Here is a 26421-nt window from a genome sequence, read left to right as displayed (position 1 = left end):
TGCCCACATCTATCAAAAACTAAGTTCTCTAAAATAAAAAGCAAAATGCAAAACAAATTAAACTGACATACAATTTTAAGGAAGCCATGTAATGCAAATGTTAAGGCAATGTGTAGTAACATTTTTGCTTACTAGTCAGACTGTTAAACATTAACCTGAATATGCTGTGTGAGAGAGTTGATTGTTTGCAGTGTTGGTTTAGCTGTATTGTGCCCAGGGTATGATAGAGAGAAGGTGGGTGAGGTAGTATCTTTTATTGGACCAACTTCTGTTGGTAGAAGAGACAAGCATTTGCGCTTTTCAGAGCTCTTCTTCAGGTCTGGAAAAGGTAACTAGAGTGTCAAGGTGGGACAGATTAAGCATAGAAACCACTTAAAATGAAGGGGCAATTAACATCTCTGCATCATAGGACAAAGGAGGGTTAGTAGGTTACAAGTTGTTGGAATGAGTCATAAAACCAGCAAGTCTGTTGAGACCTCTCTCTGAGGAGAAGGTCTACACTTAAAAACCTGGACCACTGCAGTGCTTTACTAAAAGCTTCTCCTGACCGTGTGGTTAATCCACCTTGGCCAGTGGGGGCCCATATAGTGTTGTCTACACCGGGGGTTAGATCAGTATAACTGCATCTCTCAGGGATATGGATTTTTCACACCCCGGAGTGACGTAGTTATATCAATGTAAATGTATAGCGTAGACCTGGCCTGAGTTAAGATTCTCAATGGCATTAACTTTTGCATTTCCTGACTTGTTTATATTGACATTAACATTACATGCTTTTAATAAGCTTTATAATTAAAAATTTAAGTGAACTGGTCAGGACTCAAATATTTGGACCCTTAAATTGGATAGCATCATCTCACTGTATGCAAGTCATCCAAACATTGGCCTACCCTATCGAACTAATTTTTCCTCACCCAGTTGCCACATACTTATGCTCCAATACATCTGGTAGTCTATAAGGTGCCACAGGATTCTTTGCCACTTTTACAGATCCAGACTAACACGGCTACCCATCTGATATTGAAGCAGGTGATCTTTTGAGTTAAAGAATAACAGAAACAAGTTCAGTGCATGTTAACTCCTTGAAAAGTCATTTACCATGCAGGTCAGAAAGGCAACACACTTTTACAGTGAATGGGTGGTTAGGAAATCAAATTGTGCCCCACCTTGAAGCTTCCTCTTTTTGTTCTTTACTCCCAGACCACCTCCGGACTTCTGACTTAAAGAGATTGAACACTGCTCCATCTGGAACTTAATATTATGGTAGTCAGCAAGAAAGGTTCCCTGCTTTCCTGTTGTCCATCCTGGTCTAATTCACTCTTGTCATGCTATAATAGTTTTTGTTCAAGAAATGAATCCATCTCTAATGTTAATGAGTTACACGAATGGAAAGAACTACCTTGACCCTGATGATAGATTACATTTTCTCGTGTTTTATGCAGGTTTTTTTAATGCTCCAAGCAACAAGGACTCCTCCACTTCCTTTGCTGGGGCTGCACCATGTGTGTTCACCCAGTACTGTTCCTTATTACGCCAAAGTATGTCTTTGCCCTCTTCAGATACTTATATATAGGTATGTTTCTCCCCTCATTCCATTTAGTAATATAGCTAAGCTATATCTCTGTTCTTTTATATTTTTTGTCAGTCCGTCACTTCTTCCGTCCCTTTAATCATTTGTGTTTTACTTCAATTTACACTAGTTTGCAAACATTTTTCTGGTATTGAGATGCCTTGAATTAGTTCTGCTGAATACTGCAGCTGGAAATAGAGATTGGCTATGATAGTCCTGCTCTGCCTTACACTCTCTTGCAACTCCAGTTGCAAGAATCACTCAGCTTCATTAATCATTTCCACTCCTAAAACAATGTTTAGCTAGGTGTATTAATGTATGTTCTTAGGGCAGATTTTGGTATTACATTAATGAATTTAGTAGTTATCTGATAATAGCTATAGTGAACACAAAGCTTCCAGTTTTGATGGGATCCAAAGCCCACTGGAGTCTATTAAGTTCAATGAGTTTTGTATGCCTAATCCTGCACACCCAGGCAACTAGTCCTAGCTGCAGTTGATGGAATAGCTTGTATGAGTAAAGACTACTCATATGGGTAGCAGTTAAGACCTACATAGTTTTCAAAAAGGATTAATAAATTGAACATCATTAGAAAGTGTTTTATTCATATCTTACAAAACAAAGCTCCACAACATGAACTACACTAGATATAGTCAAGTTATTTCAGAATTAACCTTTGTTTTCTAAAACCAGCATCACTACACAATAAAACTTGTTTTACAACTAACTCAGGTCTCATCTTTTGCATTCAAAATATGCTCTTTACATTGAAATACACATTATTAACAAAGCAGGAACTAGAAGCACATATGCTAAGATTGCTCAGTGAAAAATGCCTCAGCAGGGACTTGTTTTTTCTGCAACAGAACATCTGTTGGCTATGTATTTTCACAGAAACTTAAACTGATGGGAAACTTGCCAGTGACATTCCCTTTGTCAAGGAAAAAAAATCCATAACAAAAGCATGTGTAACGTAGCTCAAATTCTGCTATGAAACGATGTCAGAATGTCTTTTCCAGAACGGAGGGCTGTATGTTAAAATACAAATAAAATTTTATGCAAAAGTCACCTGAAGCAAAACATTGCATTTGCAAAAATCAAATTATTCTGTTAGTTGCTTCACAGTTTATTTTAAATATTAACTGAGATCATTAATCTCCTGCCAACATCTTCAATCCAATATTTGACTGATCGCTGAACAGAAAATCCTCAGAATCAGATGTCTGTATTAAGAGTACGATAAATAGTGCATGTTAAAAATTGTCCAACAGATCTATAAAATATTCCATAACAATAAAAACAAACATAAAGCTAATGTTTTCCAAATATAGAACTTAAACTGTGGAAAAGTTTCAACTCGTATCCTGAACTGTCCTTGTTCATACAAGTTAAAAGCTAAACAGCTCCTCATAAAATGTTATTAGGATTTGTTTTTAAAGTTAGTGCAGATTAGCACATTTAGAATTCACTATGAAACAATTTTACTAATCTAGGGCCTGATCCCACAAATCCTTACTGACAAGTATTTCCTATTCATTTTGTAAGAATAAGGCCTACTTGTGAAAATAAAGGTTTGCAGGGTCACAACCATAAACAGCTTTGCAATACTAATTGTGCTCTTTATTTTAAATTCTAGTAAATATTAGAATATATACAATTTTAGTACAAAATTATGAAAAACTACAATTTTAATAATAAAACTGAAAATGCACCTTCCAAACATACTTAGTAGTCAGAAGGAAATACGTGTAATCAAATCACTGTTTGGCACAACAGAAAACACAGTAATATGCTTTTTATTTTTAAGCAACTTAAGGTCCCAATCCTGAAATTGAGTCTGCCTGGAGTACCAGTGAAGTTAATGAAGTCCACCCCACAGACCCTGTTGTAGGAGCAGGGCTTGAATGCCAAATCCTGCTGAGTATTTCCATTGCAGTCAATGGGGCTACTTGCATGAGACAAGCTGTATCTGGCTATAACTGTTATATATTTAAGAGTTAAAGCTTGAATTCTCTTTTTTTAGTTTCCTTGGGTACTTTGCTGAAGAGTAAACTATTTACCATTATCTAATAGCATCAAAATATGCTGTGCAGGGTCCACAAGTTTTCAAAATTTCATACTACTTTTTATTAGCCTCCGCTATTTATTATCATGTGGGCCATATTCCAATGAAGGCCCCTTTTGCAATTGGGCTAGGCAGGCTTCCTCTTATTTCTCGCTACTTCTGTGGGTGTCCTGGCTCTTCATTGTGGCCCATGGACCAGGTTGGGAACCATTTTGTTAGAGTTCCAAGGCATGTTTTCTAGATATGTGTTGATTCAAGTACTGAATGGTTAAAGGGACTACCAATAGAAACTCTAGGCCTAAGCATCAGAACAAGAATAATGAAGGGAAGGATAAAAGCCTCTAAAAATTCTGTAGGATTTGAAGTGATAGTTTTGCCACTGTCTTCAAAGGGAGTGGGCTCATACACCAATTGGTTGTATATTTTCAATCAGAAGCAGTTGTGATGTGCAACTTCTACTACCCAATATTCAGACTAATGTATGACAAGTGCTACTACAATTCCAACTGAAAATATCTGGTTAAAACTTTGGCTTCCCAAAGTTCCGAAAGCCTCAAGAAAAACAACTAGTTTAGATTATTTGGAATAGCATAGTATCAAATGTTTTCCTTTGTGGCTAGTCAAACAACTGCTAGCTTTTCTAAAAGTCTTTAACAGTAACAATTGCATTTTGGTTTAAATACAATACCCATGCTTCAGTTGATGTTAGATCGAACCATAAAGTATGCAGATAGCTGACCAATAAAATGATCTATTCAGAATGTATTTTTTCCACATACTATTTTTTGTATAAAAAACTCAGTTTACAGAACCTGTATAAGAGCAACAGTCAACTAGATTAAATGTTGAATGAACTGTAGTGCAACCCTCAAAATGAAAATAGATATTCAAGTGTATGATTTCAGATGTCTAGGTCTCAGTTTATGCACAAGTATGGTGTAACTGTAGAATTGTTCTGTTTGCGAAGTGTAAGTTTAAAAAAAGCAATTCTAATAAAAGATTAGTTAATTTTTATTACATTAAAATTTATAGTAGCTAAACAAATGCATTCTCCAAATATTCCCGAGTTTATTTATGCAGAAATTAAGAGCCTTCTATAAAAGCCCACTGAAGTCAATGAATTTGGATTAAACCCATAGCCAGGAAGTTTCATCTCTGATATTAACTAGTAGCATGGGGTGAATTATATGGCCTAATAGACTTTTTCTATCTCTAACTTCTGCAATCATAAATACTACACTCAGTCAGCCACCACAAGTTGCATACCTACACAACTCACTGGCTATTGTAAGGATGAAAAATAGTCTCATGCTAGACAAATCTGTAGAGCCATGCACTCAAGTCCCAAATTTCTAATTAAATAATGAAGTGAAAGAAAAACTCCCAATACCACAACTCTTCTTTCTCCAAGGGCCTGATCCAAAGCTCACTGAAGTAAACAAGTCTTTCAGTTGACTTCATTAGATTTTGGATCTTGCTCCAGGACAACAGAAGTTTTTGGATCATTTTGACATACATATGTCCTGTGGGGAAAAATCCCCCAAAATGTTAAGGAAGTAAATCTTGTACCTATTGCCCACAAAACATTCACTCTTCTCTTGTATGTCTATGTTCACTAGTGTAGTAAAAAACAAACCAAAAAAACCCATGCTTGTCTTGCAACAAGTAGTACAAAATGAAATAAAGTCAAAGTGAATTGCAAAATACAGAGAAAGTTAAGTTATTCACTTTTCTGAAACATGACAAATTCTGGTGTTGTAATGCCCAGTGCTTTCATGGAACTTTGATAGGATGTTTTATTCAAGTGCTCATCCATTAGCCTAGGCGCTTTTACAATGATCTAGATTTACAATATAAAAAATAGTTAACCCATACAGTGGACGGCACGTACATCTTCAGACAGTATTTGCCATTCACAGTATTAATCACAGCTCCACACTGTAGCCATCAATATTCCTCTGCCTACCTTCCCCCACAAACAGTGGAGGAAAAAAAGATGGCCTTAGGAGCAGGTCCAGAAGATTAAAAAACCTCTGGTAGAGGCTCTGGTAGACCAGGGACAAAGAGAACTCCATGTTAGCTGCAGTTTATATAGACTAGAATGAGTAACTTTCAAACATATAGGCAACCTAGCATGACAGTTAAAATACATTGTTTTCTTTTAAAAAAAATTAAAATATGGCCTCTATTTATGTATTTAATAACATTTAATGTCTTGACGGTTTTTAAAATGAAAACTGTCCTCATGCAAAGCTGTCTATTGTCTATTTCTCATTTAACCTCTTTTACCAAAGCCTCATTCATAGTGTGTGTGTGTGTGTGTGTATTTATTTTAAAAGGTACCTTCAAGTTTTCTTCAAATCTATAAAACTGCTCTAGGTTTTTGGTTTTTTTTAAGAAAAAGAAAAGGCCTAGCATAAAAAACAACTTTAGAATTCACTAAAAATTTGATATCTTGATCAGATGAAACTGACAAATTTTAAATTCAAATTTTATGTATCCATGAAAGTTTATTCTTTGCTGTGAGTTAAAGATTTTATTCAGTTTGGTAAACAGTTAGTTTATAAGCAGAAATATAGTTTTCATATTAACCATACATTTCACTGTATTAACAACTTTCACTATATTTTAGGTACCAAGACTTCTTATCTTGTTTAATATCTAGTCTGATAGGTTGCAATTTACGTTTAAGGACGCAATCTGGATTGGCATTTGTAGAATGTTTTTTTGGATCTTAAGTGCAAATAACTTAAATGTAACAAACATAAAACATGTTACTGCACGCCAATCCTCATAACTTTTTATTTTAAACAATGACATAAAACTACCACCTCCATGACTCAAATATCCTTGGCATATTTTATGATAACATGAATTTTGCCTCCGTTGTCAAGTTGTTTGTTAGATTTCTTGTTGGGGATGAACAAGGTCTCCTTCAGCAAGTATGAAACATATGTTAAAAAAAACTAAATGAAAGCATGTTTTCAGTCAATGTTGGTTATGCTGACCTCTTGCAAAATGGCAAGCAAAGTCATACTTATTTTTACATTTGCACCCACATATGTTGCACTGAAAAGGATTTTCAAACCCATGACATCCCATGTGAATAGTATAAAGGATATTGTCTGCAAAATACATGTCACAGTGCTGGCAGTGATGCAGAAGCTGAGGATCCTGAACTGGAAGGGTTGGAGCTGGAGTACTTGGCTGACTGTTACTTATGCTAGGAGTACTAGTATGGACGCTGCGATCACTACTTGGACCTGCCACTGGACTGTAGTTTCTTTGACTGTGTGGGGGCCGAGGATCTGGGCTAGTAGGAGATGAACTTTGAGGAATATTTGTTGACACAGATGAAACTACTGCTGGTGCAGTAGGTTGCTGTATTATAAAAGGCTTTTCATCTTGGCATGGTACAACATCAGGAGATGCTGGGTTTTGGTTTTCAGGTGGCAAGCTAGACAACTGTCCTGCTAATGTTGATAGCTGATTTAATGGATTGTCTATCTTAAGGTCTTGTGGATCTCTTGCCAGGCCACCAGTCTGTGTTGTTTTTGTCATGCTTTCATATGCTTCAGTCTGAATATTTGGGATTTCATGGGTGAAATCATTAAGGTAGTCTGGCTTCTGAACCACCATGGAAGGTGGGCTCAAATTAATTAATGATCTTCTGCTGTATCCCAGATTGCTGGTCTTCTTCTGCAAAACCCCCCACATTTTCTTGCTGCTCAGGGAAGACCTAGTACCTTTTATAGGTACCATTTTATGCTTGCGTCTACGATGATGAGACAGGTTACTTCTGTCACTGCAGCGGAAGGAACACAATTCACATTTATACGGTTTTTCACCAGTATGTGATCGCATGTGCGCTTCCAGATGACGTTCATAGGCTGATGCAAATGGACATAGATGGCATCTGTGTGGCTTTTCACCTGAAAGAGAAAATTACAGTATAACAATTTATGTATATTTGCACAAAGCAGCCTAACAGAACATGGAAGAGAGTGAATGTTTGTGGGGGCTACTAATTGAATAGAGCATTTCACTTTTTAATCAACAGTTCAAATCCAGTCCAACTCAGGGCTAATGGAAGGTTGCAGGGTGTCATAAGTGAGATGAGTTTGGAGGTGGTCTCCTGTTTTCAGTAGGCAAGTTTAAACTTTAGAAAAGCCACCACTATTACTACAATTGACACTAATTGAGACCCTGGTTGGAATGGTGCGAAGATATGAATGGTAGGTAGTCTGAATAATACTCACAATTCTAGAAGTGCTTTGTCCAAAATGGGTTTGAGGCATGTAGGCAAGACAGCATGGCAAAGTTTGTTCAGTTACCTGCCATAGCTTTATTTGTTTTATGAATAACTATGCTTCAGATTGAGGTTTGCAGTGTTATCAGTCTGCCTTTTTGTAAACACCCACATGGCTTTCAAATTTAAATATATAAGGACAGGTTTTTAGGACCCTGTGGTTAAATAAAAAAAAGAGTAAACTATGCCCCTGTAGAGCTAAGTGCTGTGTCACGGAGATGCAATTCTTGAGATACCCCTAACATCCAGCTCCCACCATCATGGAGTAGAACTGTATTGGTTACACTGTCTGGGGAGGTTCTGATTCAGGAGGCTGGAGCTAGATTTTGGCTTTTTAATGATGCCAGCTGAGCTTTGGTAGAATACCAGATATCATTTAGGCTCAATCCTCACTCATGCATTTAAAGTGTTTGAAAAACCATTTTCAAACATGATTACAGGAAACATTCATAACAGTATAGTCGGCGCCTATGATCTTCCTTTAAGATAGAGAGATCCTTCAGAGTGGTTTAGATGAAACCTATTCATTTGATCCAGAATGTTTCAAAAGCCCAAAGGTTTTAGTGCTTTGTGTTCTGGGAATTAAAACTCCAGATTTATGCTAGTAAAGAGGCTTAATGCCTTGCTGATGGTGCCGATATCATTAACTCCAGAACTAGAATTATAGACCAGCTTCCAGGAAGGTGCTGGTCCATTAATTCTTCTACAAAAGGGTATAACAGCCTGCAGAGTATAACAGGTGTGACCTCTCTCTCTCTCTCTCTCTCTCCTTGGCACTAGGGAGAATAGCCTTAACTTTCTCTCTAAAGAAGTTTCCACCATCACATAGCAGGTTCCCAAACTGACTTCCAAAAGGAGTTACGTGTCTGCGGGCATCTACTGTTGATCTTGCATTCATACAAGATTGTAGGATGCATGCATCTGCTGCTCCCTGATGAGAATTCTTATGTTCATGTTTCTCCCAGGGATATTTAGTTTACTTTCTGCCAGAGTTCAAACCAGTATTTGCTCAAGCAGGACTGGTAATCCTGATATAGAAAAATTGGGAAACTTTCCAGTGACAGACATCTTATTGCTTAGTATCACAGCTTAAGACACTCAACTGTGATTCTTTTTTTCTAGCCAGACCTGCTTATACCACCAGCTTCAGAAGAGAAACGCAAGAAAAAGCAGTGGCAGTCCTTGGTGTAAGGTATTTTTGTACCATCTTTTCAGAGGTTGGCACGTGTCCACCAACTGGGACTGGATAGCTCTGTAATAAGCATACAGTTTATACCAAGATTAAGCAAACAATCATATAAAGACAGGAGGGGACACTGAGCACTGGAATGCCACCCCTGAAAGGTAATTCAACAGCTTTAAAATAAGAGTTATGGGAGGTTCCACTATGAAATGGAAGCATGGTGGAAGGGAGTAGGGCTCTACTGTAACTTGTACTTTTTGGAAAATGGAAATTTTCAGTTTACTAACTGATCTTTAATGCTCAAAAATGCCTTCATTAATGTTAGACACCGTGCTTTTCTTGTGCAATTGACCTACAGGCAGATATTTCAACATTATCTTATAGTAATAAAATATAATTTCATGTACTAGTGTAAGCAAAATATTTACTCAGTTTCTTGGTTTATAATTAATTTGTGCCTGAGACATCACAACAACAAGAGCTATTCTCTAAGACCCAAAATCCTGCCAACATTTACGCATGTGCTAAATCTTTACCACCAGGACTAGTCCCATTGAAATCAATGCAACAACTCATGATAGTAAAGCTAAGCACACACATAAATGCTTATAGGATTGGGGCCTAAACAAGTATAATGAAAATACAGTACCTAATCTTTTTAAAAAAAAGAAAAATCTTTAAAAAAAAAAAAAAAAAAACCCACAGACTTTGCTTACAGTTGAGGAAAGTTGTCATCACTATGACACTGTTTGAAGATACATACACACATCTGCAAAGCCTATGAGTGAGTTAGTTCCATATACACTGAGCATAGAATACAGAGATACTGCAATACTGCCCCACAGCAAAGTACTGTAGAATCCTTCATACCTGTGTGAATTCTGATATGCTCTATAAGCCGTGCTGTTCCTTTGCTGGCATAGTTGCAATATCGACACTTCAGCTTTCCATCAAATGTCCTTTCAAACCCATCCACTAACATTCCTGAGTTTTCATCCAGTGCAACTTCAACGGAAGGATGATCTAGTCCATTCTGATCACCATCTGCCCCAGCTAAAAACAGTAAATGCAGTAGAGATTCTGACTGAGAATCACTGGGTTGTTGCTTTGTTACAGTGGCACTAGTACAAACTTCTTAGCTCCTTATTCCCCTAACCCCCACACAAAAATAAATTAATGAGAAATAAGTTTTGATGAAAAGTTTTTTTTACAAAAGACTTCCCCCAGAGGTTCTACAGCTTTACAGACTAGTATAGTAGCCTTCATAATAAGCAAGTTCAAATGCAAACATCAGCACAATCACCCCCCCAAAAAACTAGAATACTTGACAGCACTGAAGAGAGCCTACCTCCCTGAAGGGCATCTGCTTCATTGTCCCCACTAACAGATCCAGAAATCATATTTACATGGTGAGTCTGTTGAGTAAGATATTCCTGAAAATCTTTTACAAAGTCCAGAGGCTCCGGTTTCTTTTCACCCATGTTCACACTTTGAGTTTACAATAACTTGTGCCTAGAAAAATCAATCCGAATCAGAGAACATTTCACTGAATTTGAAACAAAAGAATTCACATTTACAGAAACCACTGTAAATCAAGGATTACATCTCTACAGTCTTGTTAAATAAAATGCATATGGTCAAAAGTAAAATACACATGAACAGACAATCATAAGAGTATTGCTGAAATCTTTACGCAGCTCAATGTTATTTAAAGATCTCAGTCACAGTTGGGAAGATAGTTCTCAGCAAGAGTATTATAAATACTTTAAATTTAATAAAATGATGTAATAAAAGTCAGTTTAGTTGACTATTTGGACACAAGAACAAATTTCAACTAACCTTACCATTCAGTTTGGAAATATTAAATAATCTTTACAAAGGTTAGATTCAAAGAACATTTTTGGACATTCCAGATATTTTTCTTAAATGCTGAGATTTAACATCTTAACATGGAAGGAAATTTATTGTAAAGAAGAGACTTCTTGCATTGACAATGTTATACTGTAATTGTTCTGTAACTTAGAATTATGTTCAGAAATAATATTTCTCACGGACTTAAAGTTAGGCACATGCACAGTTATGGTCCATGAAATAATGAGCCATAACTATGCATCACAGTACATTCAAGACTGTCAAGAATGTTCATCATCATCTGGCAAGGGAAATTATATTTTGATTTATTCAAGTTTCAAATCAGCAACTGAGGGGAACAGATTTCAGAGGATGAGAAATTCCAAATTTTCAAGCATCAAATTTGGTGTTCAACGCAATGCATTTTTTATGCATATTTTCTGTTATAAAAATCGCATAAATTAGAGGGAACTCATTCATTAAAAAGAGCTAAATTACAAAACAACGTTTAATCTTAGTCACTGAGATTTCAAAGTGGTACTGATATTATTACAGTACAATCACTTAAAATGTATCCAAGTTACTTGAAACTTTATTTTTTTTGTAAAGAAACCCATTTCACATCCAATAGTAAAGCTTATGCCTCTTACCAACAATATGAATTGAAGTAGTGAGTCTACCACTCTACTCATCTGTAAATTGGACATAAAAACCCTACCTACATTAGTGGTTTTGTGAGACTAAAGAGAACTGATTATTTTACTGCATTAGATGACTAAAAAATTCATTTAATGTATATTAAAGAAATTAAAAGTCTATACGTAAAAATACTTGGAACTTAAAATCTTCACTGACATGAACTGAGCAGCTTGGCAATGCCTGCGGCTACCATTTTATTGATTATTCCAGAAAGAAACAGCTGAATGACTCATATCATGACAGGAAAATCAGAGCTGCAGCCAGAGACAAGAACACAACAGGAGATTTCTCCAGCTATTTTTAGCGAAGTTCTTTAGTTTTTCCGTGTTTGTTTTTTAAAGTCTACATGAATTGTACCTGAATTTCAGTTTCCTGCTAAGTAGCAAACATACTCCAACCTGTACTCCCAGTAGGTCAGACAGAAAGCAAGGGAGCACAGCTGCCCCACTTTCCCTGGAACAAAAAATAAATAAAAAAATTAGTCTGCCAAACTTATATTTTCTGATTTCTAAATCAAATCTTTTTTAGCTTCTTGCTTAACTTTCAAAAGAGAGGTTTCAGAGTAGCAGCCGTGTTAGTCTGTATTCGCAAAAAGAAAAGCAGTACTTGTGGCACCTTAGAGACTAACAAATTTTAGAGCATAAGCTTTCGTGAGCTACAGCTCACATCCGATGAAGTGAGCTGTAGCTCACGAAAGCTTATGCTCTAATAAATTTGTTAGTCTCTAAGGTGCCATAAGTACTGCTTTTCTTTTTTCAAGAGAGGCTCCCCTGCAACAAATAAAATTCATAGCAGTAGTTCAATTATTTCATTACATGAACTACGTTTCCAGAAGGAGATCTTTTCATGGACCCCAGCCACTCCTCATACATAGAAAATATGAGAAAATTGAGCAAAACAAAACCCAAAATCTGGCATTCATGTTCATTGGTTTTAGAGGATACTTAACAACAAAATACCATATTAATAGCGGCCGTAATGAGGACTTGGATTGTAGGAGTTGTAGCCATATTCATACTGGGGGTAGTAAGACTGTCCTTGTCTGTGCTGTTGGTAGCTGTTACCCCAACTTCTTCCTGGCCACTGATTAGATCTATTACCACCTTGCCAGTCATGCCTATCACCTCTGCCTCTAAACTGCCTGCCATCTTGAAACTATCAAGCTGTATGGAGCTCTCAAATATTTCATTCTGCAGACAACTAGTAGTGATCCACAAAACAAATTTTGGGGGAACCACTTTTCTGTAGGACAGGCAACTGGAAAACACACTCTGTAATAGTGTTGATTTTAGTGATGGGAAGAGGGCTTACAGTGGCAGTGCTACATAATTCGGTGTTCCCAGCCACAGAATTTGAGTTTAATATTTTGTATATGACATGGGGTTTCGTTAGACTGCATTATCTTTCAATAATAAAAAAAATTCACCATTTGTCACTTTTCCAATATTACCACTGTAAATGACCAGACTTTTGTAGGACTTTGACTTGTAATGAGTTTAAGATGGAAGATAAGATTCAGTCTGAAAAGGGGGCAGTTTCAATCAGATGTTTCAATTGCTGCAAATTATCACAGAAATCATTAACATCTACATTTCAATTGGTAAATCCTTTCATTTTACAGTAATGACCAGAGTTTCATTAGATGATCTGCAAATGTCCAGTACCAAACTCCAGATCACTACTAGTCACTCACGCAGTGCTTTGCATTTTCAAAGTTCTTCACTAACACTGGGTTAAGTAACTTGTTAAAGTCACTTATGAGGCCTAAGTCAGCACATACCACTAGAATACTGGTTTTCTGCAGACTCTTTAGAGAGATGTCTATATGAACCATTCTTTCACAATGATGCTTTGTATTAAACAATATAGTATTAGTGCAACATTCTACTGTACTGTTGATCCCAGTTTGATATACCAGTTAAGTCACTTGCTACTCGTCTAGCAATAGGTGTAAACTTTTCAGTGTCAACATGCTAAACCCCTAGAATAGGGAATGTCTCCTATACCAATTTACTACAGTGGTATGCAACCTGTGGTCCTTGAGGGCAACTGTACTAAGAAAATTTCTATTAAAATACAAATTGAAACTCTGTTCTGGAAGTGTTTCCTAGAGAACATAAGTGTTTGAACAAAACCCACCACTTCAGGAATACAGTGTTAGGCTCAACCCCCAACTGCTTCTCCTGAAGCTTCTGATGTAAGGTGAGAGCACTGATAAGTTGCTGTCCTTTTCCTGCTGCAGCTGTTTGCAGCTTCTCCACTACTCATCTGCTGCATTTTAGGAATGGCATAAGAGAAGCGGATCGGGTTACACTATTCTCTGCTTACCTGACAAGTTGCTGGAGTCTTTGGAAGAGAAGGATGGGAGCTCAATCAGCTCTGCCTTAACCTACAGAAATGCCTAGTGAAGGATGTCTCCTCACCCTCACACAGGGCAGTGAGGCAGAGGAGAAAAAAAGCTGAAAACGAACCACCAGTTATGGCTCCCTGATTCTCTGCCAGAGGTCAGTTTAGAGCCTTGGGGTTGTTCTACCTTGCACCAGTTGTAAGTGGTCCCTAAGGGACCACTAAACCATAAACTAGCTGAGGATTGCCAGAAAGCAACATGCTTCAGCTGCTTCCCCTACACAACTTGACCCCAGCAGGGGGCATCAGGATGGAAGCATAAAAGCTAGCTAGGTATATGTGGATGGTGCCCTCCTGAGGAAATCTGTCTCAAAAAAGTGAGCGTGGTGTCTTGACTTTTTTGAAATAACATGTTCAGGCTGAAAATGTTGGATACCACTGCTGTTCCAATTGCCTGATTCAGGAACAGCACTAATGAGCTTCAGAAGCAGCTATATTCAGTTCTTATTTGGAAGGATAGTCAACAAGATATACTTTTGGTGGTTTGAGAGAATAAAGGAGAGGACCTTGGAAACATCAAAGGAGTGAAATAGGAGTTCTACCTTATCAATTCAAATCAGTTCCACTTTGTCCTTTTCACTCCAATATTGATGAAATACAGAGGCAGAAAACACTCTGGAAGTACATATCCCATACATACAGAGATAATTTTAATAAAATATGTAAAATCCCACAAGTCTACAGTGAGAAACAAAATCAAGACATTCCTAGTATTTAAAACTGTATAACAATTATACTTTCTAACAACTGTCACACTAAAACCACTGGAAGGTAAAACCACAACAGAACTAAATTGATAGGCAAGAAAGATCCCCAGGTACCCTTGGTTTGAAAATAAGTCAAAGGGGTTTCCCTACTTGACATCTTTTTTCATTTGTTAAACATGATTTCTCCATTTTCCTTTCTTTCTTGCTCAACACAAGCCAACATTCCAATGGGTTATTTATGTCCTTGTTTATCAACATTGATTGGTATCAATTGTGTCTAAAAAATTGGAATTGGATGAACCAGTGGAGGTTTCCTAAGATAGGCTTTATCTGCTATTTTTGGAATCTGATACAGTGGCTGAAATTCAGCCCTGAAGTAACTGGGTGCTGTTGTGACAATTGGGCCTACAAATTTACCCAAAATGTGAGCTCAATGGTAAAATGTATGTATAAATTCATAAAATGTTACATACTCTGTAACAAAGGTTGATGGATAAAAGTCCAAATGGAAGACAGAGTAACTGAATTAGTTTAAATAAAAAGGCCATGTTGATATGACTCAAGGACTGTTAAAATTACACTTGCTAAAAACAGGAGATGTGGAGCCGGAAGTTAATAAGCCAAGATTGGTATGTCAAATATTAGGCCCAACTGGTGGACAAAATAACAAGGAGATAGGCTATTCCACTCTCACTCCCTTTTTGGAGTCCTTAAAAGAAAGATTTTGTGGGGAAAGTATGAAAACAAAAAGGACATATGGAGAGAACAGAGAGGCTACTGGAGCGAGTGTCAGTATCACAGTTGCCAGCCCCCAGCTTCCTGGGCCCCTAGGTCTTCATCATCCTGATTCTGAAATGTGTCCTAACCAGAAAGGGCCAGAGAGGAGCCCAGATGACATCGCCACCCCTACCATCTCCAGCTGAATCCCAAACATCATCTAGGATGATCGTTATTACCATCTTTAATGCCATGTAAGAGACTGTCAAACAAGGGGGCTTTTCCTTCTAAGAAGAATTGAAAAACAACAGCAGCAACACCATCTCCAGCCCATCTCAACTAACTTCTTCCCTTTTCCCCAAAAGGACAGTTACCATCTGTTGATACCATCTAAGACACTAAAACAGTGGGTTTCTCCTTTTAAAATCACTCTCCTAAAGGGAACAAAAAATACTGTTACAATGATTGCCTTATTTAATACTTTGCATTTCAAAGGTTTTAATAATTTCATTCTTTTCTGTACCTTTAATACAAGGTTAAAGTTTTTTTAATGGCGTGTTTGCCATGATGCTAAGCAGGCTGAGATCTCTGTATACCAAGTAGGCCTTGTATAACTGTTTAACATTAGACAATAACTGGGTTTTGTCACCACCTTTAGCTCATTTATTCCATCTAAATTAATACAAGCATGCCACTCTAGTGGCTTCCAAGGAGTGGTGCCCTTTTATGGCAGGACTGAATATGGTCCACTATTCTCTTTTCTGATCACTGTAAGTTAACTCTGGGCACACCTTTACACAACAATTTTGCCTACCCTCTTTCAGATATTAGCTTCCTCTAGGTTTAAGTTAACTTGTGTTCCATTTGGTGGTGGCTCCTGCAGTAAAACAAAGATACCAGCTCATGCATTAAAAAAGGGGTGGGGGTGGGGGAGGGGGATGGGAGAAAGTAGTTTAGATTCCAGAGGCCATGTCTCACCAAGTTATAACTTTAAGGCATGTCAAATATAGGGATTAAACCAGTGGTGCACAAACAGGGGCGTGTGGGGGAGGGGAGTGCCAGAGGTTTGGGAGGGGAAGAGATGGGGGGTGGGGAGGGTTGAAGAAACTTTAGCCTTTCACCCTTTAAAAAAACATACTAATAAAAGCACAGGCTGGCTTATTTTCAACAACTTAAGTTTCATAACTACAGTAGGCCTACTATGCCTTTAAAATTAATTTTGATTCTCTAATTTTAACTCATTTAATATTAAAAGAAACCGGCAACCTATAAAATAATAGTTGAGAGCCTAGGACCTTTCAAGTGAGTTATAGTGTCTAACACTAAACCAAATGAATGAACAGTCATCTCTGTTTTTCCCCTCCACCTTCTGGCATGAAAAATAGTTTCAGTTTACAAGTAATGGAGGAGGGGTATGAAATTCTATAAGGGGGGGCTGCAAATGGAAAAGTTTGCACACCACTGGACTAAACCATTCAACAATGAATATTAGAAAATTGAGTTTTGGGATGGCTCAACAGGAATCAACATTAAAAAAAAACAACTATATTTTCACCCAAGAGTCTACTGTGATACTCTTTGCTTCAAGGGGAAAATTGATTCATGGGGTAATTTACACAGTAACATTTCAGTCTGAAAAACTCTAAACAGATAAATGAATACTGAAAAGTGCAACTGGGGAAAGACAGAAGACATTATTTAGTGGTCTGACCATCATGTTTAAATTAACTCCATTCAACTCTATTGAACCTCAGACGCCCCTCATCCTTCTGATGTTCGTAAATTCCCAACAGGATCCAAGAACTAACTCAAACCTCAGCGTTTTCTGTTTCACATTCAAGGAACGCTTCTGTGACCTTGCTTAAATTAACAAATAGCATATCATGTATTTTTTAAAAAAATGCACACAATTTTTCCCCAAGAGAGAGAGGAAAAAAAACAACTGACATACTAGTCATATTACATACTAAAGTTGTTCATGACGTGGCTATGGGTACCTGAACAGAATAAATTAAGCTATATATTTTAGTGTGTAATTTTTAGATGACATCTCTAACTATTCTTATGAAATTCTGCTCACGGAGCATTTTTTTTAATGCACCAACAAGCATCGTGGAAAAGGGAAGGATAACAGATTTTGTACCTTAACCTGTAAGTTTTCATGATAATTTTGACAGGCTGTATATAGTAATCTGAGATTCTGCCTATTACAAGCGTCAGAGTTTTCTATAGCACATTCTTTAAGAATAGGGGGTTTGTTTAATTAATTGTTCTTGGGCAACATTTTCCATCCTATATTTCACTGTTGTATAGAGTACTGGGTGGGGATTGGTTGTCTGCCTCGATACCCCCATTCACCCTAAAGCTAGCTGCATTTCAGCAGTTCTGTATGCATATACTCTAGAAAATGCTATAGAATGCTTTAATATGGAAGCCTTATGTAAAATATTACTGAAGTCTTCTACAGTTCTCTTGAAGTAAAAATTCACACACGTGCACTGCGGAGCCTTCTGGTTTGCGCCTATACTTCAGATACCATGGCTCTGAAATAGCTGTGACACAAACAAGCAGTTTGAAACCTTTGACAGCAAGCAAACATACATATGAAGTGTCACATTTTCCTTCTAGGAAGTCTCTCTGACACCATCTCAGCCTGTTGTGAAACCACGAGCTGGGTATCTCAGAATGAAGGGATTCTTTCATAAAGGGAAGAATTAAACACCTCTGAACCCCAGTCACTGTCATGTGACTTATTCTATTACTTTCTTCCCAAGAAGTACGGGGGGAGGAGGGGAAAAATCAGGATCTAAAGCAGTCCCACATAATGCTCAAGGTTTTAAACACAGTGCCATGACCTTAGAATTAATTCCTCACAAAAAGTTACTAACAACTTTTCAAAGAGCTCCCACCTGGCACTCTTCAAAGTCTATGACACAAATGAGTCTTCATACAAAGGCCAAAAATCAGATTCTCCACACCCCATTCAGAGCACTGCTTCCCACATCAGTTGCCTGGTAGGATCCAAACATGGGAGGAAAACAACACTACTACTGCAGAATTCTGTTAAGCAAACTCGATTGAAAGAAAAGAGGGTTTATAGCAGATTCATATCCATTCCCAAGGGCGTGCTATGAACTCCCTGCCAGAGAAAACCCTTCCCCAAGACGGCTCTTTCACACCCATCCCACATTCAATAGCCCTCGTTTGTGTTGGTTTAAGTTTTGTTAAAAATTAGACCACGTTTGGAGCCGCGCCAGGTGCATCTGTCGGCCATCTGTCTCCCCGGCGGAGCAGTGCAAGAGAAAGAAAGGGCCACCCCATTTCTGAAGAAGGGGAAAACCCTCGTGGGCATCCTCCCTTAGCTCCGGGAGCGAGTGGCAAAGAGCAGGGGCACCCTCACCCGCCGGGGGCCAAGCACACATCCCACCCACTCACCTGGGAGCCAGAGAGAGCAAGGAAAGCCCCGCACTCACCTGGAGGGAGAAGAGAAGACCCACTGCCCCCCAGGGTCCGCCTCTGCAGGGCGGGGAGCTGTCACTGCTTCCGCCCTCGGCCCCAGCCCCACGGCAGCCTCCTGCTCCCCGAGGACAGGGCCGCGGCCCCGGCTGGAGAAGACAAGGGGGCTAGTCACAGGCGGCGACGGCGGCCCCTGGGGGATGAGGGCACTGGGCGGCTCTCACCCGCCCCCATAGCCCGGCTCCTGAGCTACGGGGCGAGAGCATCACTCACCTCCCCTGCACCCCACCGCTCCCAACACCCACCGCAGCCGCCATGTTTGTTGTGAGTGTCTCCCGTAGTAGTAGCCCCGCCCGCCCCGTTCCTCCCACCTCGCGAGACTGGCGAGCTCCGGGCAGGCGCAGTCCGCGCGCTGGGCAGCCTGAGCGGCGGAGGGGCTCGCTGGGTTCGCCGCGGGCGAAGGGGCGGCGGCGGCGAACATGGCGGCGGCGGCGCTGTGGCGGAGCTGCGCGAAGGTGAAGCGTGAACCTGAAGGGGTCGGGCTGCCTCTGCCCCGCTCTACTCGGGGGCCGGGAGCCCCCTTCGCCAAGGAGGCGCTTCGGGGTGCTGGGTCCTCCCGGCGAGCGGAGGCCACGCCCCTCGGCCCCGAGCCTGTCCGCGCCCGGACTAGGGTTGTCAACTTTCTACAGGCACAAAACCGGAGCACTCTCGCCCCGCCCCTTCCCTGAGACCACGCCCCTTCCTGTGGGGGGGGGCCACACTCACTTTCACTGGGCTGGGGGTTGGGGTGCAGGAGAGGCTGAGGGCGCTGAGTGGGGTGTGGGCTCTGGGGTGGGGCCAGAAATGAGGGGTTCAGGGGGTGGGAGGGGACTCCGGGCTAGGGCAGGGGGTTGGGGCACGGGGGCGGAGTGAGGGCTCCGGCTGGCGGTGCGGCCTCTGGGGCCGAGGGGTTTGGGGTGCTGAGGGGACTCCAAACTGGGGGGTGGGGCCGAGGGATTTGGAGTGCGAGAGGGGCTGCGGGTTGAGGCAGGGGGTCGGGGTGTGGGAGATGGTATGGTCTCTGGGGTGGGGCCAGGGATGAGGGGTTTGGGGTGTCGGGGGGGCTCCAGGCTGGGGGATGGGACCAAGGGATTCAGAGTGCGAGAGGGGGTTGGGGTGCAAGAGGGGGTGAGGGCTCTGGGGTGGGGCTGGGGATGAGGGGTTCAGGGTGTGGGAGGGGGCTCGGGGCTGCGGGTGCAGATGGGGGTCTGAGTTTGGGGGTGTTCAGGGTTGGTGGTTGGGATGCAGGAGGAGGTGCAGGCTCTGGGGTGGGGCAGGGGATGAGGTATTTGGGCTGTAAGAGGGGCCTCCAATTTTTGGGGGGAGCCTCAGGGTTGAGGTAGTGGTTGGGGCATGGGCTTACTTTGGGAGGCTCCCGATCAGCGGGGCTAAGGCAGGTTGCCTGCCTATCCTGGGGCACCATGCTGTGCCCCAGAAGTGGCCAGAAGGTCCACCTCCTAGGTGGGGGCAGGAGGCTCCGTGATGCACGCTGCTCTCACCCGCAGGCACCGCCCCCCCAGCTCCCATTTGCCGAGAACCGGCCAATAGGAGTGCAGAGCCAGTGCTTGGGGCGGGAGCAGTGTGTGGATCCCAGTGGCCCTTCTGCCTAGGAGCTGGACCTGCTGGCTGCTTCCGAGGCACAGCGTGATACCCCAGCACTGGTAGGGACTAGCCTGCCTTGGCTCTGCAGCACCGCCGACTAGACTTTTAATGGCCCAGTTGGCGGTGCTGACTGGAGCCACCAGGGTCACTTTTCCACCAGGTGTTCCAGTCGAATATCAGACAACTGGTTACCCTAGCCTGGAGCCCCTCATGCCCCCCTGCCCAAACATGTCTGCTCCCAGCTCCCATAATAACCCCACCCCGAGCCTGTCATACCCGGACCCACCTCGCCCCTCCCCGGTTCTGAGCCTGTCTGCCTCCCACCTATTGTTCTGTGAACTTGTTAAACCAAATATCTTCCACTAAGACCTCTGTAGGTCCTCACCTCCAAGCTGCATCTAAATCTTGCTGATTCTTTCTGCATAACATTACTATAATTCGGCTTTTTCTACCCATCCACAGACCTAAAACTCTCATCCAAGCTATTATCATCTTGTATCTCAATTACTTCAATAACCTTCTCACTGGCTTAGACAATTGCAGTCTTGCCTCTCTCATATCCATTCAGAATGTTACTGCAAAGATCATTTTCTTATCTTGTCACCCCATTCTTTCCGTCCTTCTACTGTCTGCCCCTTCTCTAGTTAATGTAATAAAATAAAATTATTGGACTTTTTGATATGTGTTGAACTTAAGTTTCTCAATTTGGAACAAATATTTTGAAGAAGACATTTAAATTATTTTTTTTGTTTCATTTTTTCATGCAGCTTTATTAATGGTTAAAGCGTTTAACTTTCAGTCGGGCTAATAAAGTGAGCCTGAAACACACGTAGTGTGCTATCATTAATCTAGTGTTCCATAGCAACATTAATAAGTAAAGAAATATTTATATGTTATGGGCTCCATCAAAATTTGAAACTGAAATCTGTTGTTATCCAAAAGAAACGTTATTAGAATGTTGCAGCTATTTAAAAAAAAATCTTTGAATGCTAACGAATTCATATTTCTCCAAATAGCCTTAACTAATTTATGCTGTAATTATCTCCCATCTTCTACTTACCCACCAACAATTTTGCATCCATCTACGATGCTGTCAAAATACCACATCTTATGCACACTTTTTCTATATGGACTACAGTACTTGAACTACCATACTGTAAATGTAAGCCTACTAACTACCTCACAACCATGATATAGGCTGTATGCACAACCCATTCTTTGCTTCAGCTCGATCACCACTGGCCCCTGATGTGACTTGAGTGCACTGTAGGTGGTTGGCAAGTGAGTGTGAAGTCAGAGATAAGAATATTTGCAGAATCTTTACTGTGAATTTCTTAATTTTAGCTCTTTGTGCTGTATCACTTTGACATTTAAAAATAATCAGTCTGTTAAAGCTTATTACCAGTTGGCAGTCTGCTGCTTATCATCGTTTTCATTACACCAGCTCTGGGATTTAAAGTCATTAAATAGAAATATGTTTTTATATAATTGCATCTTTTCTGGAGTGTGTACTCCCTCTTAAACTGTAATCTAACATTTTATAACTTTATTTTGATAAGTTCCTCTATGATATCACAGTTGTGCCATAAATTCTAAAATTATTTTAGCCACATGTTTAATAATATGCATTGTAACTGAATGATTTGGATGCTGGGGCTGCATAACAGTTAGGAACAAGAACAAAAATAAAAACGCATTCAAGCTTTAATAAAAATAGAGTATTTGTACAACAGTCCATGTAGTTGCTAGCATTACTAGTTGATTGGTCTCAAGGCAGACACACTGAAAATAGTGAATAGGACTATTATTGTAAAGAAACTTTTAGAATTTAATACAATTATGTTTTGATTGGAGATAAAATCTATTAAAATGTACAGCTATTAACGTGAACATTCCAGAAAGCTTCTAATATTAGCAGTACTGAAAACACATTCTAGCTGGTAGCTGCAATTCTCAAAACTATTCACATTTTAAAAACATTAATATTTTTGAATCCTTGTCAAAATAACAATACGTTTACCAAGGTATAGAAAACTGACGGGAAGAAATTAGTTTGTAGGATTGATAGACACAAGTTGAAAGGAAATTAAATTGGTAAAGCCCCTTTGCTGCAAGTGCTCAAAAACCTGAAATTAGTAGCATTGAAAATAATTAATTATGTGTAATTGTATTTCCTTTTCAGTTACTGAATAGAGAATAAAAACATTAGGTGAAAATTTATATTCCAGTTTATAAATACTTGAACAATGTTTTCTGTGCATCAAAATTAGTTTTTATAACTTTCTTTATTATTATTTGTCAACAGCTAAGAAGAAACATGCCAATCTACTTGGCTTCTTGGAAGGCTCCTCCTAGTGTCTGTAAATCATCCAAATCAGAAGCTATGGCAAACCTAGCCAGTGAGGGGGTAGTGTGTGCTCCCCTTGACACGCTTACAGAAGAAGAGATAATGATGAAAGAAATGGGTAACTTCCTCTTCAAACTCTTAACATGAAGCCATTTATGACTATATGTCATGAAAAATTCAGTGTTAAATATTTGTAAAATATTGCTCTTTATTCCTTATTCATAGCTACATTTTGAGACCAGTGTGTTGATCCAAGTTTATGTGAAAACTTCATTTCAAATTCTGTTTAGGCCATAAGTGACTCGGGTGTCTAGCCTTTGCCACAATATTTGCCCTGCTATTTTTATCATGCTAGTTCAAGCAAAGCTAATGTGAGTCTATCTACCCATGCTGGAAATCACACCTCCCAGTTGTAGTGTAGACATCTGTAAGGGTAGAGTACTAGTATGTATACAGGGCACACTGCAGGAATAAAAATCAATGGAGATAAGACCAAGGCATTATCACTCTGGAAGTTATGTGGTGTTCAGGCTTTAACACCTGACCATGCTTTTCAATGTGATATTGTAAGGAAAGTGATGCTCTTCAGATTTGACAACTTGGATCAAGCCCTTACAAAGGATCCTGTAAGAGCCTGAGTCACCAAATTCGTTCTCAAACTTCATGGCTTATTATGATTATCAAGGGACAAGATAACAACAACTGTTATGTGTGGTGTTAGTGTGTTATGGCATCACACGGAGAGCGGAGTTAAAGTTGCATTGTGGGGATTATTTGTACCTTGACTCTATTTCATCATTTTTGGAGGATTGAGCATAGCGAACTCAACATCCTGGAAGGTTACGAGACACCACTGAGCAATCTTAACTTTGCTTTAAGTTTTTGGGTATTGGGGTTTGAGATTTGTTTGGTTTGGTTTTGGGGGGGGGGGGTCTAAAATGATTTATCATTACCTTCTTGTTCCAAATCCCAGTGTTTCCTCTCCACTGCCACTGGCTCCTTAGAAATGGTTTCCTTGGCCACAGAAGGCACTGGATGCATGTTAATCCCTTAACTGTCCATGATCATCTCATCCCCCATCTCTCTGTCCAGAACAGCCTGATTCTCCCTTGACAGCCCTCCTTCCTATGGAATGGCAGGGCTAAGTAGTGGCGCCACACATGAGGACTAGGCAGAGCGTGCAGGAAGAGTGCAGGGATCACTATGGAGTCATTGGGGCTTGTTTTCAAAGAGGGATAGAAATGGGGGCAATGGTTGGTGGGGGCTTGAGGGCAGAGCGAAAGCCTCCCCCAAGTTGTGATATGGATACCTATCGACTAGGAACTGGATCAAAATAGTTGTAACTGGGCCACGGCCTGATCAGCTAGAGAAAGTAAATAGAAGAACTAGATTAAGCAAAAAAAACCTTTTTCCAGTTTATCATTTACAGGGTTCTTGTTCGACCAAAATAATACACACCAGCAAGGTGTCTGGCCACATTTGCTGAAAGCATTTTTAAGTCTGTAAACTCTTAAAAAACAAAAAAACAAAAAACAAGAAAAATTCTAATATAAATATCAAACAAACTAAACAGGAGAGCTCTTATGTCTCCAGGGTTTCTGACCTGACTTCTGGTCAGCAAAGTGCTCTCGTATGAGAACTCTCAGAAATTAAAAAGGGTCTGAGCTGTAAATAGGTAGTGCCCACTTATGTCAGCAGAGGGACTTGCATCTAGCTGAAACCGTTAAACCTCTTGCTGGGAATTAACCCAGAACACCCATGTTGCTCTCTGGAGCACTTGATCTTCCTTCCTGGGACACCACTTGGTTAGGGTATTGCATATCTGTGGGATCTCCCTGCATTAGGCACTGAATGGTACATATGCCTTTCTACAAATACTAAATCGCTGACTCAGCTATTATTTAAAGACTTGGCTAGAATACTTACATCCTTTCTTTTTCTTCATTATAGTGAAAAAATTTGCTCAAGACCAAATTGCACCTTTGGTAAAAGCAATGGATGCAAATGCAGAAATGGATGAATCTGTACTACAAGGACTATTTGAACAAGGGGTCTGCATATTTTATTATTTTAATTCAAGGGTTACGTTGTTATTAAATGTTACTGCCAGTTGTGCAACTTTTTTTTGTTTTAGATTAAGTAGTTTGAATGCATGTTAGCCTTTTCTGTTTTCAACCCTAAATCGATGTTTAGTGAGAAATTACAGTTAGAAAAGTTAAAATGTTGTGTTTCATTCTGACATTTAAATTCTGACAAAACTATATCAGAGTGGTCATGGTGATGAATCGCCATGAATATGTGTTGATAGCTCTGTATTATGTTTTTGGTATGAGTAAATAACCCTATCTTGACCCCTCTGCAGTAACTTTCAGCTGGTTAATTTATTGCAGGCATTGCAGAGGGATCTGAAGAGATTTTGCATTCTCTGACTTGCACAAAAGTATTTTAATTGCTTATTACCTCTACGTCATTTTTTTTCCAATTGTGAAAATACTTGAAAATCTAGTCAGCCTAAATTACTGTCTGTGATGATCTCCCCAGATCAATTGTATTTATATTCTCTCCCTTTTAGCTAATGAGTATTGAGCTTGGACCAGAGTATGGAGGAACTGGATCTTCATTTTTTTCTACCATACTGGTGGTAGAGGAATTGGCCAAGGTTGACCCAGCTGTAGCTCTTCTGTGTGAACTCCAGAACACAATTACTAATAAATTGTTTATTACATATGGAACAGAAGAACAAAAGAGAACTTATTTGCCCAGATTGGCTAAAGATTTGGTGAGTTAAGTATGTCCTTTCCTAAATAACGTAAAATTTTATATGATTTTATAATGTTAGTGTCCATTTAGGGAATTAAATGATGCATTACATTTTAAGGCAATATCGTCATACGCAAACTTTGGAATTCTATTTGAGAACTGAAATTGTCATTCCATGTACAGATATATCCCCTTCATCTGGGGGGTGAAGGGGAAAAACGAAAAGTCTCTTGCACATTTTTCAGAAATGTGGGGCTGATTCTGCAGTCCTTTTGCACACAACTCCCATGGGCTTCAATTGGAGTTACATATATGTAAAAAATAGAGGATTGCATGTTTAGTAGTTTCTCTTGAACCAAACTTTTCCAGGAGCTTTTCACCATATTCTGTCTGTCTTACAGCAATTTCTACTGTTCCTTGATCTGAACTTAACAATAAACAAGATTTAAAACAAAAAAAAAAAAGGCACAGTGTTTATCACTGGTGAATTGGCTGGGGGAAAGGAATGATTACTATGTATACATTAACATCGGCAGAGCAAAAAAGGTTGTTTTATATGGAATCATCATGAATACTCCTAAATATATATTTTTTTATTAGGAATCCTAAATAGAGTTTGATAAGAAACTTGACTTGCTGTGGAGAATAACTTAAAAGCAGTGGACTTGAGGGATATGTAATCCATGTAATCGCTCAGTAATACACTGTAA

The 26421-nt window shown here is 39.7% G+C and overlaps 2 protein-coding genes and 1 long non-coding RNA gene across 9 annotated transcripts in view; 1 reads left to right on the top strand and 2 right to left on the bottom strand.

Moving 5' to 3' along the window:
- Window positions 1-2148: 2148 nt before the first annotated feature.
- Window positions 2149-18410, bottom strand: LOC122460880. Its single transcript, XR_006282474.1, has 2 exons — window positions 17149-18410; window positions 2149-4161 (listed from the first exon to the last, which is right to left on the bottom strand). It is a non-coding gene; the product is annotated as an uncharacterized LOC122460880 (long non-coding RNA).
- IKZF5 (IKAROS family zinc finger 5) lies at window positions 6414-19745 on the bottom strand. Of its 5 annotated transcripts, XM_038408772.2 has the most exons (6): window positions 18981-19297; window positions 12035-12130; window positions 10476-10639; window positions 9998-10180; window positions 6758-7567; window positions 6414-6577 (listed from the first exon to the last, which is right to left on the bottom strand). In XM_038408772.2, the coding sequence occupies exons 3-6, from the start codon at window positions 10606-10608 to the stop codon at window positions 6537-6539; spliced, it is 1167 nt and encodes a 388-aa protein (XP_038264700.1). In that variant the 5' UTR covers window positions 10609-10639; window positions 12035-12130; window positions 18981-19297; the 3' UTR covers window positions 6414-6536. The 5 variants fall into 5 exon arrangements, with proteins under 5 accessions (XP_038264700.1, XP_038264697.2, XP_038264699.1 ...); XM_038408769.2 differs by lacking the exon at window positions 18981-19297 and adding an exon at window positions 19335-19745 and having other exon boundaries at window positions 6414-7567; XM_038408771.2 differs by having other exon boundaries at window positions 6414-7567; window positions 18981-19352.
- The window catches only part of ACADSB (acyl-CoA dehydrogenase short/branched chain), a 28398-nt gene continuing 21321 nt past the window's right edge, over window positions 19345-26421 (top strand). For 2 of the 3 annotated variants that reach the window (XM_043517974.1, XM_043517975.1), the window contains exons 1-4: window positions 19345-19478; window positions 22910-23069; window positions 24902-25002; window positions 25524-25730. In XM_043517974.1, coding sequence (XP_043373909.1) covers window positions 19443-19478; window positions 22910-23069; window positions 24902-25002; window positions 25524-25730 — 504 coding nt within the window. In that variant the 5' untranslated portion in view covers window positions 19345-19442. Of the gene's footprint in view, window positions 19479-22909; window positions 23070-23980; window positions 23993-24901; window positions 25003-25523; window positions 25731-26421 lie in introns of those variants that run through there. The other variant, XM_043517976.1, reaches the window with a different exon arrangement.

The sequence above is a fragment of the Dermochelys coriacea genome, chromosome 7 (assembly GCF_009764565.3).
Source record: "Dermochelys coriacea isolate rDerCor1 chromosome 7, rDerCor1.pri.v4, whole genome shotgun sequence".
NCBI lineage: Eukaryota > Metazoa > Chordata > Testudines > Dermochelyidae > Dermochelys > Dermochelys coriacea.
This window is presented reverse-complemented; position numbering and strand designations above follow the sequence as displayed.